This window comes from Schistocerca serialis, chromosome 8 (genome assembly GCF_023864345.2).
Source record: "Schistocerca serialis cubense isolate TAMUIC-IGC-003099 chromosome 8, iqSchSeri2.2, whole genome shotgun sequence".
NCBI classification, from domain to species: Eukaryota; Metazoa; Arthropoda; class Insecta; order Orthoptera; family Acrididae; genus Schistocerca; species Schistocerca serialis.
This window is the reverse complement of record NC_064645.1, coordinates 50,364,508-50,387,323: the sequence shown is the minus strand read 5'-3', so window position 1 is coordinate 50,387,323 and position 22,816 is coordinate 50,364,508. Positions and strand designations below refer to the sequence as shown.

General features: G+C 40.5%; 1 protein-coding gene across 2 annotated transcripts in view; it reads left to right on the top strand.

Moving 5' to 3' along the window:
* The first annotated feature begins 1,152 nt into the window (after positions 1 to 1,152).
* The window catches only part of LOC126416623 (DNA polymerase lambda-like), a 155,118-nt gene continuing 133,454 nt past the window's right edge, over positions 1,153 to 22,816 (top strand). The window contains exon 1 of one of the 2 annotated variants that reach the window (XM_050084381.1): positions 1,153 to 1,905. In XM_050084381.1, the coding sequence (XP_049940338.1) occupies positions 1,399 to 1,905 (507 nt within the window). In that variant the 5' untranslated portion in view covers positions 1,153 to 1,398. The remainder of the gene's footprint in view (positions 1,906 to 22,816) is intronic. The other variant, XM_050084380.1, reaches the window with a different exon arrangement.

Genomic DNA, 22,816 nt, shown 5'->3' with positions numbered 1-22,816 from the left:
TGTTGCGCAGACATTTTAATAGTATCCATTTGATACCCGGAATAAACCAGCTACGTAACTTTTAAGGGCAAGTGATATTGCATTCTGCTTTTTTGCGATAGGTGTCACAGTTCAGATGCACTCGATTTTTGGTAGTTTTCGGTATGATACGGCACTTTATAGTATCGCAGAGCCTGACGTACATTTTTGCAGTGATAGTCTTGCAAAACGACTTGATAGTACGCTAGTACTTTTGCAAGTGGCAGAAAAACACCGAATTTGTCACACATTAGCGATTATATCCCTGCTAATTCGTCCTTTTTCTGCTATTTCTGCGTATTTACTTTCTCGTTTTTGCGATCTAAAGCACAATTTTTCTTACTGGTGACACTTGTAAGTATTTATTTAATGCGATTTACGTACTTGCTCCCAGTTTATTAAAGAAATAGTAGACTGAGTAAACTATATACATAATCGACAAGTCACTGATAAATGGATGGAGGATAGTATTTGCTGAAACAACTAACCATTCCCTTTCCTATTCCACTAGCAAATTTACGAGAGGAACCGATTGTTTGTAAGCTTTTGTACGAGTCGTAATATCTATTATATAGTCATAAAATCGTAGAAAAATAGGTCTACAGAATCAAGCCTTAATTATAATGCGTCTCGAAATTTTTAAACATAAACAGTGTCTCTTACTAATATGATAACTGTAATTAGAGCTACATGGTATTACCCATGAAAAGTTACGATCCCTACATTCACATATTTTTCTTTGCATCCGTAGCAACAACAGTAATTCACCATCGCTATTACACTATCAACAAACGTGAAACACAACAAAAACTCTTAATATTATAAACTTCAAACGCTGCGGAATGCACACACGCACAGCGAAGTCCCGAAAACACGTGACAATCCTGGTTTAATGTTGACAACATGCGCAGAACGCAATGCTCACTCCAGAGATAATTTCTCTATGCATAATACCATTCAAAACATATTATGAATATTTTTGCGTGACGTTGCCGGTCCGTGACGTGACGTTACGAGTAGCGTAGATCGACCTTAAATGTCACATTACTAAATTAGAGTTTGACAGCTTCCGCCAGTTGGCAATACTGCCAAATGCACCACCAGATTCAAACTGACCTGCGTCAGCTGTACTGCTGTAGTGATTTGTATATCTATATTACATACGTTGTTTTGTAAGGGAGACAAGGTGCCAACGATGTTGTGGGCGTTAGTTATTTGCGGGACGTTGCTGTTAAAAATATAAAATAACACCGCAAGGGCGTCACGTAGATATATCGAAAGACGGAGACATTAGGTATTTCATGTAAATGTTCTCTGCAATGTTGGTGATGCCAAATTAATGCCGTACACGTGAACATTAGTATCGTCTCTAACCTTGGAATGCTGTTAACAGGGAAAGATGGAGTCTCGTCCCCAAAAAATATTTGCAGATCGTACATATTACCAGCCCGTATCGGCAACACAAGACTAACTGTATTGAGAAATAACATTCAAAAAATGGGGGGAACTGTGACAAAGTGTGCAGAAAAAATGGACAGTTCTCGTATTCTTATAATTGTTGACGAATATTTCCTTAATAAACCAGATAAGTGTTACGAGATTCTGAAAAGTATGCATGTAGACTGCTTTCATGTGGAAATAGTGACTACGAAATGGCTCAGCAGCTGTTTGAAGGAACGCAAATTACTAGACACAGAACCGTTTATGTTACACCTAGCGCCCGAACATGGTGAAAAAAAGAACAATGGATGTTCAAACATTAGTCAGAATCAACCAAGTATCGAACGTGAATCGGCACTGGGAACCAATCTAGCAAGTGATGAGCGATGCATGGATGAGCCAGCCACGCAGTCGTCACCACCGAAGAAGCAAAAGACAAACATTGAAGCAAGTAGTTTAATCTTGTAATTTAGTTCGTTTATTTGTGTACCTTTCATCTTTTGCCCATCGTTTTGTATTTCTGCTGGATAAGTTCGATGATGCTTAACACACGAAACAAACAACTTAAGCTACCATATGTATGAAAATTTATAAAGTTGCAGAGAGTTGTTCAACTCGGAGTAATCTTAAACTTCTTTCTATTTGGAAATATGGTGAGGGCAAGTTTCAGCACAAACACCTTTTCATGCTACTGTCGTGTGCAAGCCTCTGCATCTCTAAATAACTACAGCAACCTACATCCATTTGAATTTGCTTAAGCTACTGTCTTCGTCTACAATGTTTACTCTTGATTCTCTCATGATTCCTTTATGCCTCAGGATGTATCCAATTAACTGATCCCTCATTACTTGAGATGTGCCAGAAATTAATTTTTTCCCCAATCCCCATAAGCTACACTGTCTACCCATCTAACCATTGGCATTCTTCTTAGTTCTATATTTCAAAAGCTACTACTGCCTTCTTCTTTTGTCCACATTTCACTTCAGTACAAGATAAGCTGGCTGAGCTTCTTGTAGAAATAGTATGGGGAGGGGGGAGGGAGACAATCACACCCTGTGGCTACTGGTATCACAGAGGTGCCCCCTTCTTTTTTAGTCAAGAATTAGCACTTGGGCATCCTGTTACGATGGAAGTTAAAATGCCTGAGAATGCACAGAATAGTAAGGTTAGCTTATTTCATTAGAATGTTAGAGGATTGAGTAATAAGGTAGAAGAGCTTCTTGTCTGTTTGGAAAATTTAGAGAGCTATGAAAAGATAGACATACAGCCACAGAGTTAGAGAAGTGAAATATAAAAGATTACACTGTAGAATATGGGAAAAGGAGGCTATTTGGACAACACAAGTTCAAAAACATAGAGATAAGTAGATTTTGTAGTGATCAGCACAGAGAATGGTGCACTTGTGAAATAATACTCAAAAGAGTTCATTTTTAATTATAATTGCATGTAGATCTTCATTAGGAAAATTTAATCTCAGTAGTTGACTTTCCAACAGGGTAGATAAGGACAGTAGGACCCTAAGAGATATTTTATTTGATGAAGGTCAAGCAAGGAAATAACTGTGGCTCGATGCACAGGTAGGATAAGTAAGACTGTGCCTTGCAGTATAGATACTCCTCATAGAAAATCAGATAGAATAATTAATTACGCCAAAGCAAATATGCACATGTCAGAAATCAGTAATTCTGGCAACAGACTTTCGGCTATATGGAATCTAGTGAAATGAGAGACAGAACAACCAGCCAAAGAACAGGGTAATGTCAGTATTGACTTAAATAGAAGGGGTAGAAATGATGAGTCAATAATACTTTCCTAAATGTAGTGGAAAATATAGGGACAAGCAGTTGAAGTGAAAAAGCATAGCAGTATGCTGAAAACGCAAATCTCATGAAATTCAATCATATGAGTGTATGACCAACTGCTGCCTCTGAAATTAAGGTTAATTATATATTCAGTCAAAAATAAAATCTGAGATGGATTTGATGGTGTTTCCAACAGAGTACTAAAGATTTGTTCCTATGTAATAAGCCCTGCCTTATCCGAAATATGTAGGCCAATGCATCTCTTAACTCAAGGTATGTTTGTACAGAGATTGAAATATGCTATTGTTAAACTTCTGTTTAAGAAAGGTAATAAGAGAGATGTCAACAGCTACCAACCTGTTTTGCTGCTGACACCATTTTTCAAAATTTTTGAGGTGGTGTATTGTAGAACAGTATTCCAACTGAGCAACAGTATTATCCTCAGTAAATCAAAGTTTGGTTTTCAGGAGAGTTATTCAACTGAGAATACGATTTGCACATTCACTTACCAAATTTTACAAGCATTAAGTAACAAAACAGCACTGGTTGGTGTTTTGTGTGTTTATCTAAGACATTTGACAGTGTGAACCACAATATCTGCCTAGATGAACCGAGGTTTTATGGAATTGATGGTATACCCAATTTGTGGATAATGTCATATACAACAGAGAGAATACAGAGAGTTGTTCTTTGTAATTCAACCAATATGGGGAGCTTTCTCTGGCTGAGGAGAAATCGCATATGTAGTTCCCCAAGCCTCAATCTTAGATCCATCAGTGTTCCTCATATATGTAGATGATCTTCCATCTAATATACAACAAGCAGATTTTTTTTTTAGAATACATTAGTATTGTAATCACTCAAACACACATACAGCAAGACAAGAAGTGGTAAACAATATTCTCAACTGTGTTATTGACTGGTTTTCTGATAATGGTCTCATTCTCAATTTTTAAAGAGAGAACATATTCGGTTCTGCACATATAGATGTACCGTGTTAAATATGAGTGTAACACACAGTGAGGAAATAATAAGTAGGGTGAAAAAAAATAGTTTGGTGTCTATATTGATGAGAATTTAAACCAGAAAGAGTGCATTTTAGAACTCTTAAAACAACGTACTTCACCCACATTTGCACTTAGAATCATTGCAATTCTTGGGGAGAAACAAATCAGTAAACTGACATATTTTATATATTTTCATTCAATAATGTCCTATGGAATAATGCTCTGAAGAAACTGATCTCCAAGAAAGTAAGTCTTCATTGCTCAAAAATGTGCTGTAATAATATTATGTGGTGCTCACCCAAGATCATTTTGCAGACATCAGTTTAAGAAGTTCTGCATTCTGACTACTCCTTCACACAGTATATTTGTTCCCTCATGAAGTATGTTGTAAATAATCCACTACGGATCTAAATGAACAATGATGTACTTAATTACACTACCAGAAGAAAAAAAGACATTCATTTCTGCACATTAGCATTGTCCTAAGTACAAAAAGTAGCGAACACTGCCCCAGCCAAAACTTTTGATCACTTATTCAGTGAACTGTCTGACACAGAGCAAAGTCAAATTTGAAAACAGACTAAAAAAGTTTTTCCTTGACAACTCCTATTTCCTAGAAATGAGTGTATGGCATCGTTGGCCAGGAATCCCCACCCGGGGAAGTTTGGCCACCAAGTGAAAGTCTTATTTCAGTCGACGCCACATTGGGCGACTTGCGCGCCAGTGATGAGGATGAAATGATGATGAGGTCAACACAACACCCTAGATTAAAACTGTGTGCCAGACTGAGACTAGAACTCAGGACCTCTGCCTTTCGCAGGCAAGTGCTCTACTATCTGAGTTACCCAAGCACGATTCACGAACCGTCCCCACAGCCTCAAGGTAGGAGACAAGGTACTAATGGGGATGAGGCTGTGGAAATGGTTCGTGAGTCGTGCTTGGGTACCTCAGATGGTAGAGCAGTTGCCCGCAAAAGGTAAAGGTCCTGAGTTCAAGTATCGGTCTGGCACACAGTTTTAATCTGCCAGGAAGTTTCAGTTGTTAGCTTCTGAAACACCCAATTACCTCTGGTTCTTTCAGTTTGTCCAGATCCCTTCTCATTAATTTCCTACCTTTTTGCAATCTTTTCATTTTTAATCTAGGGTTCAGAGTCCACATCTACCTTTGGAAGTGTTTTGAAGTTTTAAGATATAATTTTGAAATCTCTGTCATACTATTACATAATTTTTTTGAAACTTTCCTGTGTATCCAGGTCTCTTCTACGTATACAGCATTCTTTCATGATTATTGAACTAAGTGTTAGCGACGATTACATTATGCTCAGTGCAAAATCTGTCATTCCTTTCCTCTATCCGTGTTCCACTACTTTTCGTCTCATCTTTTTCTAATTTGAAGTTCACATTGTATATAAATTTTTATTCCTCTTAACTATCTGAATAATTTTTTCTTCTCATCATACATTCTTTCAATTTCTTCATCATATGGAGAGCTAGTTGGCTTATAAACTTGTACTAATGTGGTGGGTGTTGGCTTTGTGTTTATTTTGGCTATAATAATGTGTTCACTGTGGTGTGCATAGGAGCTTATCTGCATTCCTATTTTCTTATTCATTATTAGACTTCCTCTTGCACTACCCCTATTTGATTTTGTATTTGTAACTCTTACTCACTTCACCAAAAGTCCTGTTCATGCTGCCACTGTATTTTGCTGATTCCCACTAGTATACCTAATTTCAAACTGTCCATTTACTTATTCAAATTATCTAGCCTGCCTAACTGAATAAGAGACCTAAGATTCCACATTCTGAGCTGTAGAATGCCGGTTATGTTTTTCCTGGTGAGCACATCCTTTTGAGGAGTCCACACATGAAATCTCAATGGGGGACTATTTACCCAAAAGGATGTCATCATTATTTAACCAAAGCTGCCGCCTCTCACGAATTATAACTGCTGTAGTTTCCTCTCGCTTTCGGTAATTCGCAGTAACAGCATAGCAAGAACAGATCAGTCAGTCATCCAGGTTGTTGCTCCTACAACTGCTGAAAGACTGCTGTTTGACTTCTGTCCTCTGCAGAGATATCCCTCCATTGTGGCTGCACCTACAGTACAGCTATCCGTATCTTTGAGACACGCAATCCACCCCATTTCGGCAAGATCCTTGGGTCATAGGGGGACTTAGCTGACAACAGGAATAAAACTTTTACAAAATAACTAATTTTGATGCAGATACTTCGAGTCCCATGGTTAATCGGAAAAAGAAATTTACTTTTAAAATATTTAAGGGAAAGTTAGCTAAGAAAAAAGTCCTGCTGGTTAAAGCTGTAATGTTTCTCCTTGCAAAATATGCAAGAAAAAAGGAATAACTGATAAGAGTTTTCATATTTCCCATACACAAACAGCATGTGATTAGCATCCCCAAAAGAGACTTAATTACATTGACATTATTGGGTTCCCTTAAAATTTGCATGGTAGGGATGTGGAGGAAGATTGTAGTTATACTCAATATAGTTGACCGTTGTGAAGAAACATGTACTTTCTCTCTCACATTGTGGCAACAACACTGGCTTGCAGTATCTTGTTGGAGAGGATGTGATGTCTGCCATTTACAATGTTTGTAGTGTTCCAGACAGATTGCCACATTTCTCTTTATGTGGCCTTAAAAATATGAGTGATGAACTTTCTCATTTGAGTTGATTGCTTCTGGAATTGTGTAGGTTGTTAGTTGATTCACAGCTTGTTGAAGGAGTCTTTTACACGTGAGGGTAGTCGAATTAAGGTGCTTTAGGAGTCTGTAGTGATTGATATTGTGTCCCAACTTGTCTGTCGGCCAAATCAAAGGGCTTCCTGTATTGCAGCAGCTTCTGATTTTTATATGGCGGCAGCTTTTGGCAAACTGTAATGCCTGACTTAGTGTATTGTAAGTAGAACAAAATGTGGCACATTTCAGTTAGTCTTAAGGAGAGCAGATTTTCTTGATGGCTCACAGAATGCCTGTGCACTGGATGGTGCAGTATTTTTAAGAGACAGCTGCTTGTATTTTCAGGTGTGACTGATACATTGTTGTTGTGGCTCACAAATTCATGTGCTGGCTCACTAGAAAAGTGCAGACATCAGGGGCGGGGCGGTAATGACGCCCATGAAATGGGCCATGGTCTTTGCACGCATGCTGCGAAAAAACACAGTTGCAAGCCACGGACCCAACATGTTTATGCCGGCAAGGAGTTGCTATCCAGCTTCGCTGCCCTGGCTGTGATTTCTGATCTGTTTTAACAAATTGCGTTCATTTGTTTGTGGCTGATGATGTCTTAGTGCCACTAATGGTTTGCAGAGTTGAAATCCCATGTTTCTGTTAGTTATGTGTATTTTGACAGCTTTTTTAATGATGGAGTCCCACTATGTGGAGGGGATGAGAGAGAGGATCCTGGTTTATCCATACTGCCTTCTGTATACCATGTTAAGGCAGTGTTCAGCAGCAACAGATTTTTCTGGCTGACATAGTCTGGTGTGACTTCTATGTTAATTGCATCCATCCTTAACAGTGTGACATGTCTAGCCAGTGTATGATATACCGCACTGACACAGGATTTTATGTATTCCTGGTCTTAGACATAGGTCATCTTTACACTGATGTCGAGGGTGGAACATACTTAATTCAATGTTTTTTGAATAGTCTGTCAATTTTAATGGGAAAACCATCAACATAAGGTAGGAAAAATCATCCTCATGGAGTTTACTGTTTATTCGGATTTCTCTTGAGGTTTAGTGTGTGATAGTCGAAATGCATTGCAAAACTGTTTATCAGAGTACGTGTTCTGAACAAACACAGAGTGGAGATGGTTGTGCTCTGCTGATAAGCTCTCTGAATCTGAGATAGCTCTAACCCTGTGAACAAGAGCCCATAATACACTGCTGCATTGTTTGCATGATAACAGTAGTAGTTTGTAAGTACAGGTTGGTGTGCATAGGTTCATGAAACACAGTGTGACCCAAAGAAACACCATCTTTTCTATGAACCTTGACATCCAGCTGAGGGTATCTCCATTCGTGTGCAATTCCACGACGAAGCAAATGCTCAGATGGAGGGAGTTATGGTACTCCAAATGTGAGGGTAGCGGTGGTGTCTTGTGTGGCCATTTCCAGGATCATTTTTTACAAAAGGCTATTATTCCTGAATGTGCTGACAATTGGTACATAGAAGATGCTGAAGGCTGTGGAGCACACGTAGCAGGCACTGTTGGTGAACAGATAGCTGGCCTGTCAGAAACATGTTTGTTGACATTTATTAACAGAGTTGGTGAGGCACGTCTCTTACTTCAGTAAGTAAAGTCTTGACTTAAAAAGCTCTCATGGCCCCAACACAAAGTCAAAGTACTGTACCAGCAATGTTTTATACATGTTGAAAAATGAAGCACCCATAATGGAAAACTGACCTGATAGGCCTAAATGTTATATAAATATTTGTTGCTATTTTAGAGTCAGTTCCCCACCACGCAGTTGTGATACTTCTCAAAATGTTTAGCCATTGTGGAACATTTTCTATGAAGTATTCAATATGCTGGTGGCAACTAAATCTATAAACTGAAAATCAACTCTTAAAAATTAGACATGCGGACCCAACAGGAAATTCTACTTAATGCCGCCAATTTCTGGGTAAGTGATGTACAAGCTACTGCTACAGTTTTTTATTTGTAGTGAATAAACCACTCACATATTTGAGTCGTAGCTACATCCATTCTCCGGCTAACCGCACCTAGTGAAGATATGGTTAGCAAAAAGACACACATCACCAGCATACTGGAGTCTTTTAGCTTATGGTAACACAGGCAATATGTGAGCAGGCACACATATTGCCAAGGTTGTTTTGATTATGCTGCAGAAGTTCTGTTGAGAAGCCCCTAAACATCCTCCTTACAGTCCCAATCATTCCCAATACAACTTCCATATTTTTGGAGCCCTGAAGAAAAACATTCATGCCCATCAAAAGGTGCATGTCTGGGTACAATCACGATTCCCTACACAGCCGCAAACACTTTTCCATGAAGATGCCGACTATCTTGTCTCTTGGATAAATTTATTGACAGTTGTGGTATTTTGAAATTAGTTTTGAAATAATAAACAATTTCCTTACTTTTTTTCTATCTGTTTCATTTTCATTTGACTGCTCCTTGTATATCATATGAAGATGCAGAAAGGTGTTGATGGCATAAATGAGTTTATAATGAAAACCAAGTAGCTAGTTTTAGCTTCTTTGACAGTAAGTGGATGTCTGCTTGGTACCTGTGGTGTGCGTACTGTAAGACCTTCGGTACACACACCATCAGATTATTTGACTTGTCGCTCTAACGAAGTAGGTGAGTGTCAGCAATATGTCTCATGGTCTTATTGTGGCGTGTTTATCTTCTGCCGTTAGGTCAGACGATAGAAATGCCACTTGCACGCTTAGAGTAGCAGATTAACGGTCACCAACTTTAAACAGAACTTGATTAATTTTCACACACATTTATTAAAATAATAAAAATCATAGACCTTACTTAACTTGATTCTGGATGCTATTTACAATTGACAATCTGAAGTTCCTTTGGTCTTCGTACGTTAATCTTATTCTCACATAGCTCTGATACTTGACAAAGTGCCTATACATTTCTCTTCATGGCTATGTACAGGAATATGATAATCTTATTATGCGCAGACTGAAACTTGACTACAGACTAATGCAGACTGACTCATCGGAGGTCTGTACACTCGTTATAATACCTTGAGCGTTCAGGTATCACTGCGCGAGTGTGATCCGCGAGGAGAAAAGGTTCTACGTTACAGCGATCTCATTGGCTGCGTTACATATTAATACGCGGATCGGCAGAAGCAGAATTAGATCGGTCTCTAAAATAGCGCCATCTCGTAGTGCGGAGACGGACGAGCGCTGCGCCTGCGCTGTTGTGCTTAGCGGGGCGCGCTCTAGTGGGAAAGTGGTGTACCCGCTGACTATGCGGAACTATGTACACAACAGTACCACAGCTTCACTATATGCAGGCAGTCTGAGACTAAAGTAACTATGAGTCAGATAGGCAAGTAGGCTTTCATGACACAGTAGAAATAGCTCTCAGCTACGGTCACGTGGTAAAAGCACTGTCTGTCCCTGATTCCAGTAGAGTCATGTTGTCCAAAATGCTGTTTCCTCTCTTAAATCCGTATCATAAATTCATCTGCTATTATTTTTTTATTATTTGTTATTAGGACCATACACAAAAGTATCATGATCTCTAATGCTATTCAAACTCCAAATCAGGTAATTTTATTTACTTAATTTACCCTGTCAAGGTATCCCTTTAATCAGGTACTCCATTAATCTTTGTTATTTGAAATGTGAATTTAAATGTTTTTTTTTTTTTTTAATTTGTTTGCATATAATTTTCTTCAAAGTTACTTAATTTTTGTATTTTAGGTACCCTATAGGACTCCTTTACTGGTTATCCCATTGTGGCTTGCTACTGTGCTCCCACAGAGTGAACCTCTGCCTCTGTAGACCTACACATCCATACTGCTTTGGTTTCAGATTTGGCCTTCAAAAGTAAAATAATTGTGGATCAGGATGTGGTTGGCTAAGAGGATTAAGAAAGAGGTGGTGGGTTCCATATCAGGAGAACATTTGGAATGGTAGTGTTCCAAGGCCGCAAGACCATGGATGAGGGGAATGTTGGTGTACAATGTTTCGTATCCACAGTGATGGGCCCTAGTTGTTTTTGCATCCTAAAACAAAACAGAACAGTATCCACAGTGACCAACAAGGAATCTGATGGTAATGGGACAAGAACAGTGGAAAGGTGGTGAAGAAAGTTAGCAGTGTCTTGGCAGTAGGATGGGAGCTTGTGAACAACATTTTGGGGGTGAAAGTCTTCAGAGGCAGAGATTCTTTCTATGGGAGCACTGTAACAAGCCATGATGGGACAACCAGTACAGAGTTGTGTGGATTTTGGAGAGTATATAAAAGGCATGAGTGGGGGGGGGAGGTTTGCTGATATGAAGAGGAAGATGGTTTCAGGTGTCTGCTACTGGGATGGATGTGAAGCCTGGAGTTATCTCTAGTCATTTTGATACCTCCCCCCATCAAACCCCTCATAGTTGTCTGATTATGCCTTGCTCACTTAACTCCACCTTCCACAATGCCAAAAACTTTGTCCAACCTCTGTGACACACTGCTTCTGAACACCCGTCCCCCAACACTATTGTCAGTCTTTCAGCTGAAACTCTGACCCCTGCAGAATCCTCAGTGTTTTTGAAACACCTCATCTGTAGCCCAAAACCTAAGTACAGTCATGCTGAACTTCCAAAGGGCCAATTTTCCTTTACGCATTCTTAGTTCTTTATCGTGCCCCCCGCTGACAACAGCCAGCCAAAAACTCAAGGAAGACCCTTGTTTTAAACAGTTCTAATGTATCTCCAGCTGTGATCTTCCTCCCCTTTCATCCAGTCACCCCCAGGTAATATTTTAAAAATTTCTCACTTCCAGCCTTCCTTCCTAAAATCCTCCCCACAGAATCCAGCATCACTGATATGGAGCACATGGGTATCTGTTGCATGAAAATCAATGCAGACCTTATCATCCTTCCTGTGGACAAAGACTCCACCAGTGTGGTCATGAACTGCAATGACTGTAGCTGACCCCTCTGCATACTAGCCTTAAGACCTGATCCAATCCTACGAGTCCAGTATGACTTAAGGAGCTCCTTGAGGTCTTAGGTCCATCGCAAAACCAAACACCTGAATACACCTGCCTCATCACACTAGCAACCCAGTCCCCACTCTCCTACATTTTAACCTACTCCACAAACCCAACCCCGCCCCCCCCCCCCCCTCCAAGGTCATACCATTGCAGCTGGTTCAGTGCTTCCACAGACTGAACCTTTACCTTTGGTGACCAACATCTTGAAACTGTAGTCTGTAAACTTTCATTCTACATCCGAGACACCACTCATTTCCTTCACCAACTTTCCACAGTCCCTATCCTGTTACCACAAGACTCATCATAGGTCACTTTGGATGATACATACCTGTACACAAACATCGTCCAAGCCCATTGTCGTGCATTCATGGGCAGGGGGAAAAAGCCTTTCCCATTGTCATCCTATAGCAAACCCACCACTTTCTTCTTTATCCTTCTGTCCAGCCACATCCAGATTGACAGTTGTTTCACTTTTGAAGGCCCAATCTATAACAATGGAGAACAGTTTGTAACACAACTTCTGTTGAGTTTGAATTTGGAGTTGTTGTAGAGTTAAATGGGCATGATAATTTCAAAACTGTACCTAGTTTTCTTCTAACATGCCAAGTTTCTTCTGTACACCTTGTGTGAATGTGGTCCCTCTCTGCAGAATTGAGCACGGTTGCTGGTGAGGGGAGAGATGAATGACACAATTTTAGACTAGTGACAGGTTTGCGTTATCTAGACCAGTTGAATGACAGTTGAGCTACTGTAGTGAGACTATATGTATCACTCTGATGTAGTGAAGCACATTCTGATGTGTAGTCAGAGTTCGTGTTTGTATAATAGGTTAGCAGTGTTTAGTTGAACTGGAACCTCTCCTTATGTCTGCCTCTGGCAGTCTGCACTTTAATGACTAAACAGCCTCAATTCATTTTGTTATATGTTTGCCAGTTTTACTATTCCCAGTCAAAGGACAAACATCAGTACATTTGTCAGGCAAACCTATTTTAATGTGAAAATTGGTGATGATCAATCATGGGCTCCCCACAAAATGTGCAAGCAGTGTGCCAAGCGTTTACGGGTGTGAACGAAGAGAGCATGTGATTGTGATAAACTTTCATTTGAAGATCATATAATTCCCTACACCCCCACCCCCCCCCACCCCCCGGCTAAGAACCTGAGAAAATTCAGGTCCTGTGTACAATAACTACGTGGGTCTGAGGCTTCCAGCCAGTCATGTGTGGACCAGCCTGGTGTGGCAGTTGAAAATTGCAAAACGAAAAACATTTCATGTTCAATAAATTATTCACACAGGAGAAACGCACAAACATACTGTTGTTTGACCATCAAACAGACTCCCATATGGACAACATAGAATTAAGCATCCTTGAAATAGAGAAACAACTGAAGGAATTGAAAACAAATGTCACCAGTTCCAGACGGAATCCGAACTCAGTTTTTCAAAGACCCTCTTATTTAGCTTGCACTTATCATCAATCTCTCTTCCAGTGCAAAGTTCCAAGTAGCTGGAAAAAAACACAGATGACTCCTGTGTGTAAGAAGGGCAAAACAATGGATCCACAAAATTACAGACCATTATCCATAACATCAGTTTAGTGTAGAATCCTTGAACATATCCCCAGTTCAAATATGATAGATTTTCTTGAAAGCGAGAAGCTTATGTCCACAAATCAGCACAATTTTAGAATGCATCATTCATGTGAAACTCACCTTGCCCTTTTGTACATGACATACTGCAAACTATGAATGAAGGGCAACAGGCAGATTTCATATTTCTAAATTTCTGGGAAATGTTTGACATGGTGCCCCATTGCAGGCTGTTAAAGAAGGTATGGGCATATGGAATAGATTCACAGATATGTGAGTGGTTCCAAGGCTTATTAAGTTATACGACTCAGTATGTAGTCCTCGATGGCGGGTCTTCGTCATAGACAAGGGTATTGTCAGGAGTGTCCCAGGGAAGTGTGACAGGACTGCTGTTATTCTCTATATACATAAATGATTTGGTGGACAGGGTGGGCAGCAATGTTGACAATGCTCTAGTGTGCAGTAAGATGTAGTCTTTGAGTGGCTGTACGAGAATACAAGCTGACTTAGACAAAATTCCTAGTTAGTGTGATGAAAGGCACCTGGCTCTAAATATAAAAAAAGCAAGTTAATGCATATGAGTAGGAAAAACAAACCCGTAATGTTGAGATGCAGCATTAGTAGTGTCCTCTTGACACAATCACATTGTATAAATATCTGGGCATAACACAGCAAAGTGATATAAAATGGAACGAGCAGGTGAGGATTGTAGCAGGAAAGGTGAATGATTGACTTCAGTTTATTGGGAGAATTCTAGGAAATTGTGGTTCATATGTAAAGGAGGCCACATATGGAATGCTAGTATGGCCTATGCTTGAATACGGCTCGAGTGTTCGGGATTCGTACCAGTTCAGATTAAAGGAAGACATCCAAGCAATTCGTAGGCAGGCTGCTAGGTGTGTTATGGGTAGGTTCAAACAACATGCAAGTGTTAAGGTGATGCTTCAGGATCTCAATGGGAATTCGTGGAGGGTAGGCAACATTCTTTGTGAGGAAAACTATTGAGGAAATTTAGAGAACAGGCATTTGAAGCTGACTGCAGAACGATTCCGTTGCCTCCAAAATACATTGCATGCAAGGAGCATGAAGATAAGATATGAGAGATTAGGGCCCATACGGAGACACATAGATAGTCGTTTTTCCCTTGTTCCATCTGTGAGTGGAACAGGAAAGGAAATGACTAGTAGTGGTACAGGTACCCTCTACCACATGCCATAAGGTTGATTTGCGCAGTATCGATGTAGATGTAGTTTCAGAGGGAGCATTAGGCAAGACTCAAGAACAGCAGAGAGGAATGCAGAAGAACATGAGTAGAGAGTTCTGAGAGATGAAACAGTGTAGGCAGCAGTGAGTCGAGTAGGTATGAAGACAAGGTCTAGTAAAAATTCTTGGATAACATCTACATCTACATTTATACTCTGCAAGCCACCCAACGGTGTGTGGCAGAGGGCACTTTACATGCCACTGTCATTACCTGCCTTTCCTGTCCCAGTTGCGTATGATTTGTAGGAAGAACAACTGCCGGAAAGCCTCCGTGCGTGCTCAAATCTCTCTAATTTTACATTCGTGATCTGCTTGGAAGGTATAAGTAGGGGGAAGCAATATATTTGATACCTCTTCCAGAAACGCACCCTCTTGAAACCTGGACAGCAAGCTGCACCGCGATGCAGAGCCCCTCTCTTGCAGAGTCTGCCACTTGAGTTTGCTGAACATCTCCGTAACGCTATCACGCTTACCAAATAACCCTGTGACGAAAGGCGCCGCTCTTCTTTGGATCTTCTCTATCTCCTCCATCAACCCGACCTGGTACAGGTCCCACACTGACGAGCAATACTCAAGTACAGGTCGAACGAGTGTTTTGTAAGCCACCTCCTTTGTTGATGGACTACATTTTCTAAGGACTCTCCCAATGAATCTCAACCTGGCACCCGCCTTACCTACAATTAATTTTATATGATCATTCCACTTCAAATCATTCCGTACGCATACTCCCAGATATTTTACAGAAGTAACTGCTACCAGTGTTTGTCCCGCTATCATATAATCATACAATAAAGGATCCTTCTTGCTATGTATTCGCAATACATTACATTTGTCTACGTTAGTGGTCAGTTGCCACTCCCTGCACAAAGTGCCTATCCGCTGCAGATCTTCCTGCATTTCACTGCAATTTTCTAATGCTGCAACTTCTCTGTATACTACAGCATCATCTGCGAAAAACCGCATGGAATTTCCGATACTATCTACTAGGTCATTTATATATATTGTGAAAAGTAATGGTCCCATAACACTCCCCTGTGGTGCCAGAGGTTACTTTAATGTCTGTAGACGTCTCTCCATTGAGAACAACATGCTCTGTTGTGTTTGCTAAAAACTCGTCAATCCAACCACACAGCTGGTCTGATATTCCGTAGACTCTTACTTTGTTTATCAGGCGACAGTGCGGAACCTTATCGAACGCCTTCCAGAAGTCAAGAAAAATGGCATCTACCTGGGAGCCTGTATCTAATATTTTCTGGGTCTCATAAACAAATAAAGTGAGTTGAGTCTCAAACGATCGCTGTTTCCGTAATCCATGCTGATTCCTACAGAGTAGATTCTGGGTTTCCAGAAATGACATGATACGCGAGCAAAAAACATGTTCCAAAATTCTACAACAGATCGATGTCAGAGATATAGGCCTATAGTTTTGCACATCTGCTCGATGACCCTTCTTGAAAACTGGAACTACCTGTGCTCTTTTCCAATCATTTGGAACCTTCAGTTCCCCTAGAGACTTGCGGTACACAGCTGTTAGAAGGGGGGCAAGTTCTTTCGCGTACTCTGTGTAGAATCGAATTGCTATCCCATCAGATCCAGTGGACTTTCCTCTGTTGAGTGATTTCAATTGCTTTTCTATTCCTTGGGCACTTATTTCGATGTCAGCCATTTTTTCGTTCATGCGAGGATTTAGAGAAGGAACTGCAGTGCGGTCTTCCTTTGTGAAACAGCTTTGGAAAAAGGTGTTTACACGTGTCATCCTCTGTTTCAATGCCATTATCATCTCAGAGTGTCTGGATATGCTGTTTCGAGCCACTTACTGATTTAACGTAAGACCAGAACTTCCTAGGATTTTCTGTCAAGTCGGTACATAGAATTTTACTTTCGAATTCACTGAACACTTCACGCATAGCCCTCCTTATGCTGGACTCGCATTCGGGGGGACGACGGTTCAATCCCACGTCCGGCCATCCTGATTTAGGTTTTCCGTGATTTCCCTAAATTGCTTCAGGCAAATGCCGGGATGGTTCCTTCGAAAGGGCACGGCTGACTTCCTTCCCCATCCTTCCCTAATTCGATGAGACCGATGACCTCGCTGTCTGGTCTCCTTCCCCAAACAACCCAACCCTCCTTACGCTGACTTTGACATCGTTTAGCTTCTGTTTGTCTGACAGGTTTTGGCTGCGTTTAAATTTTCAGTGAAGCTCTCTTTGCTTTCGCAGTAGTTTCCTAACTTTGTTGTTGAACCACAGTGGGTTTTTCCCATCCCTCACAGTTTTACTCGGCACGTACCGGTCTAAAACGCATTTTACGATTGCCTTGAACTTTTTACATAAACACTCAACATTGTCAGTTTCGGAACAGAAATTTTCGTTTTGATCTGTTAGCTAGTCTGAAATCTGCCTCCTATTTCTCTTGCTAAACAGATAAAACTTCCTCCCTTTTTTTTATATTCCTATTTACTTCCATATTCAGGGATGCTGCAATGGCCTTATGATCACTGATTCCCTGTTCTGTGCTTACAGAGTCAAAAAGTTCGGGTCTGTTTGTTATCAGTAGGTCCAAGATGTTATCTGCACGAGTCGGATCTCTGTTTAATTGCTCAAGGTAATTTTCGGATAGTGCACTCAGTATAATGTCACTCGATGCTCTGTCCCTAGTGCCTGTCCTAAACATCTGAGTGTCCCAGTCTATATCTGCTAAATTAAAATCTCCACCTAAGACTATAACATGCTGAGGAAATTTATGTGAAATGTGCTCCAGATTTTCTCTCAGTTGTTCTGCCACTAATGCTGCTGAGTCGGCAGGTCAGTAAAAGGAGCCAATTATTAACCTAGCTCGGTTGTTGAGTATAACCTCCACCCATAATAATTCACAGGAACTATCCACTTCTATTTCACTACAGGATAAACTACTACTAACAGCAACAAACACACCGGTTGCATGCAATCTATCCTTTCTAAACATCGTTTGTGCCTTTTTAAAAATTTCAGCAGTATTTATCTCTGGCTTCAGCCAGCTTTCCGTACCTATAACGATTCCAGCTTCGGTGCTTTCTATCAGCGCTTGAAGTTCCGGTACTTTACCAATGCAGCTTCAACAGTTTACAATTACAATACCGATTGCTGCTTGGTCCCCGCATGTCCTGACCTTGCCCCGCACCTGTTGAGGCTGTTGCCCTTTCTGTACTTGCCCAAGGCCATCTAACCTAAAAAAAACCGCCCAGCCCACGCCACACAACCCCTGCTACCTGTGTAGCCGCCTGCTGTGTGTAGTGGACTCCTGACCTATCCAGCGGAACCCGAAACCCCACCACCCTATGGTGCAAGTTGAGGAACCTGCAGCCCACATGGTTGCAGAACCGTCTCAGCCTCTGATTCAGATCCTCCACTCTGCTCTGTATCAAAGGTCTGCAGTCAGTCCTGTCGACGATGCTGCAGATGGTGAGCTCTCCCTTGCAGCCATATCCCTAAGGGGCCCCATTACGTGCCTGACATTGGAGCTCCCAAAGCACATATTGAATTTAACTGATGAAAGAAGAAAATATAAAAATGCAGTAAATGAAGCAAGCGAAAGAGAATATAAATGTCTAAAAAATGAGATTGGCAGGAAGTGCAAAATGGCTGACAGGAATGGCTAAAGGACAAATGTAGGGATTTAGAAGCATATGTCACTAGGCAAAACCTAGACACTGCCCTTAGGAAAGTCAGAGAGACCTCTGGAGAAAAGAGAAGCAGTTTTATGAATATCAAGAGCTCAGATGAAAAAGCAGTCTGAAGCAAAAAAAGGAAAGGTGGAGAGAGCATATACAGGTTTTATACAAGGAAGGTGTACTTGAAGCCAGTGTTACAGAAATGGAAGAGGACATAGATGAAGATGAGACAGGAGATAAGATACTGCATGAAGAATTTGACAGAACAATGAAAAGTCTTTGGTCAAAACAATGTCCTAGTAGTAGAAAACATTCCTTCAGAACTACTGTCAGTGTTGGGAAAGCCAACCATGACAGAACTTCCATCTGGTGTGCAAGATGTATGAGATGGGTACAATACCTTCAGATTTCAAGAAGAATATAATAATTTCAATTCCAAAGAAAGCAGTTCCTAATGTGTGAATATTACAGAGCTGTCAGTTTAATAAGTCATGATTGCAAAATACTAACATTAAAAAACAAGTAGAAGCCAACATTGAGGAAGGTCAGTCTGAATTCCAGAGAAGTGTAGGAACATGCAAGGCAGTACTGACCCTACTACATCTTTTAGAAGGAAGGTTAAGGAAAGGCAAACCGATGTTTATATCATTTGTAGTCTTAGAGAAAGCTTTTGACAGTGTTGACTGGAATACTCTCTTTGAAATTCTGAGGGTAGCAAGGGTAAAATACAGAGTTGAAAAGGTTATTTACAACTTGTACGCAGACAGAATGGCAGTTATAAGAGTCGAGGGGCATGAAAGGTAAGAAGTGGTTGGGAAAGGAGTGAGACAGGGTTGTAGTCTATCCCTGATGTTATTCAATCTGTACATTGAACAAGTAATAAAGGAAACCAAAAAAATGTGGAATATGAATTAAAGTCCAGGGAAAAGAAATAACAATTTTGAGATTTGCCGATGACATTGTTTTCTATCAGAGACGGCAGAGCACTTGGAAGAGCAGTTTAACAGAATGGTCAGTGTCTTGAAAGGAGTATATGAGATCAATATTAACAAAAACAAAACAAGAATAATAGATATTAGTTGAATTAAAGCAGGCGACACTGAGGGAATTACATTATGAAATGAGGCACTTTAAGTAGTAGATGAGTTTTGCTATTTGGGCAGCAAAATAACTGACAATGGCCAATGTAGAGAGAATATAAAATGTAGACAGACAATGACAAGGAAAGTGTTTCTGAAGAAGAGAAATTTGCTAACATAGAATATAGATTTAAGAATTAGGAAGTCTTTTTCTGAAAGTATTTGTGTAGAGTGTAGCCATGTATGGAGTGAAACTTGGACAATAAACATTTTGGACAAGAAGAGAATAGAGGCTTTTGAAATGTGGTGCTACAGAAGAATGATGAAGATTGGATTGGTGGATCATGTAGCTAATGAGGAGGTGCTGAATAGAACTGGGGAAAATCTGACTAGAAGAAGAGATTGGTTGATAGGGCACATTCTGAGACATAAAGAGATCACCAATTTTGTATTGGAGGGAAGCATGGGGGGTAAAAATCATAGGGGGAGACCAAAAGGCGAATACAGTAAGCAGATTCAGAAGTGTGTAGTTTGCAGTAGTTGTTTAAAAATGAAGAGGCTTGCAGATGATACAGTAGCATGGACGGCTGTATTGAACCAGTCTTTTGACTGAAGACCACAACAATAAAAACAACAACAACATGATTTGCTGAGAGTCCAGAGATCACTCAAGTGATTATTACTCTTGCATAGTGAAAACTTCAGGATACAACAAGAAAAACTAATATAAAGTAGAGTATTCTGGTTTAACATCAGCCATACATCCAGTGGTTCATTCAGCTGAAATCCCAGTACCAGTTTTAAGAGAATTACCCTCTTTCTAAAAACATGAGTACAAGTCTGGTGAACCTTTATCTGGTTTATAACGGGGTAGGTACAGCAACTAGTATGTATGATAGTATGTCTGAAGAAACAAGCAGTCTGGGTTGCAGTGTTAAATTTTCTTATTTCCCAGTTGGGAAAAAATATAAAAAATTTTAACACTGTAACCAAGACTGTTTGCTTCTTCAAGTCTGGTGAAGTTTGAAGTGATCCCAAAGAGAAAGCTTTTGCTGATGCAGATGATTTTGTTCATAAGTGGTTTGAGCAGCATGATTTGGTACTAGATTTGAGATTATCCAAATAAACTTCAGAGCTTATATCATCAAGGCTGTGTGAGAAAAACTTGCTTGAAAAAGCAAGCTATAGTATCTATTTTCGACAAGAGAAAGTGTGTTTCTGCAATACTTTTGAGATGGTAATGTTTTATACATTACCATAACACACATGGTTTAATGGAATTGTTGGGAATTTCCATCTATAAAGCAACTGAATGACAATTGTTCATTGTAAATGCAAAGTGAGGCTTGAAGTGTCTCTCCTCCACAATGAAAATTTATCTGATGCTGTCCCAGTAGGCCATTCAGTTTGTTTGTGGGAAGAGAGACATTGATTTGTTGGAAAATCACTTGCATCAATGTATCACCTGTGTTCATTTTTAAATGCTCTGCTTCCTCCTTGCCAGCAACACAGATATAAGAAGTATCCGTGTTATTTGTGTATGTGGGACAGCCCAACTTAATAAAGCTTTGTAATTGGAGGAGAATGTTTGGATGAATATTATTTAACTTGCAGTAACTATATATAGCCTCTGTATGAATAAAAATACTTTGTGAACAGTATATTTGGTAAGTTTTCCCTTTATTTTCCTTTACATGCACATTCTGTATGTCTTTTGAGAGAGAGAGAGGGGGGGGGGGGGTATCCAGTAACTTAAAAATTTGGGATGATAGACAAAAGTTTATCAAAAACAGCTCACAGATCTAAGACAATCAAATTGCTGTTTTTCATTGTAATCAGATCTATGATACAGCCATGGATACTAACACATCACCATCCTTTGCCAATTTAATTGTGGGCCATCTGGAAGAATCCTTACTATCCAGTTAAGCCACTTGAAACCTCATGTCTGGTTCAGATTCATTGGCGACATTTTCGTGATGTGGGCTCAAGAAACAAGAACCTTTGCCCTTTGCCCCATAACCTCGACACCTATTTCCAAATCTGCAACATAAGGCCCTTCTCAACTCAGGAGCCACCTTACTAGGTGTCAGGCTCCATGTCTCATAAAGTTCCATAAATACATCTGCTCGTATCAAGCACATCAAAATACCAACAGTATCTCCACTTTGACAGCTGTGCCAATTCCACATCAGAAAGCCTCTTCCTTACAGCCTCGCCACTTGTGGGCACTGCATCTGGAGTGGGAAGCAGGAGTTCTCCAGATATACTGCTAACATTACCTGAGCCTTTATTGACAGACAGTATCCTATCCAGCTCATCTGTACACAGATCTCCCGTGCCATCTCCTCTGACACCATTAAATCTGTTAATCAGCCACCGATCAGCACTCCTCTGTTCACCCAGTATCCCCCAGCCTTCTCCAGGGCTTGTACTCCCTCTTGTCATGCTCTGAAATGAGGGATATTTTACTCAAAATCCTCCAGGCCCAAATTAGTGCTCCACCACCCACCAATCCTACTGACTATCCTTCTCTGTACCTATTGCATTATAGCTCACAATTGTGCAGCTCATGGGTCATCCCTTCTGGACGATTCAGGAGCAAGACCTGTCCCATACACTCATCTGCCTGCTTCTACTGCAGTCCAGCCACAGGCGTTTCCTATCCAGTGGAAGATTGGATGATGTGTGAAAGCAGCCATGTTATGTGTCAGCTGTGCTGCAGTCACTGTGCAGCATTCTATGCAGGCATGGCAGGTAACCAACCGTCTACTTGCATGAATGGCCACCACAAACATTGACCGTCTGCAAACCTGACCATCCAGTTGCCGAACACGCTGTGCACCACAACACTCGTGACTTCAAGAGTTGCCTCACTACCTGGGCCTTTTGGATACTCCCTTCCAGCAGAAGTTTCTCTGAACTGTGCAGCTGGGAATTGTCCTACCAGCATTCCTGCCTTCATGCAATCCACTTCCCCTAAATCTTCACTAATCTGTTTCCCACTCTCTCACACTACATTTTCCATTTGCTCTTTCATCATTGCCCACACCACTCCTTCCCCTTCAGATCGTGTACCACCTTCTCCCATCTCTCTATTTCATATCAGAATTTTTTATTCCTCTTTTCTCAGTTTCTGTAGACATGGTACAAGGCAAATCTATTTTGGATATGTACCGAGTTCCAGATCGTTCTACCAATAGCTTTTCTGGCCGCAGTAGCAGATATACATCTATCTCAGATTATTCA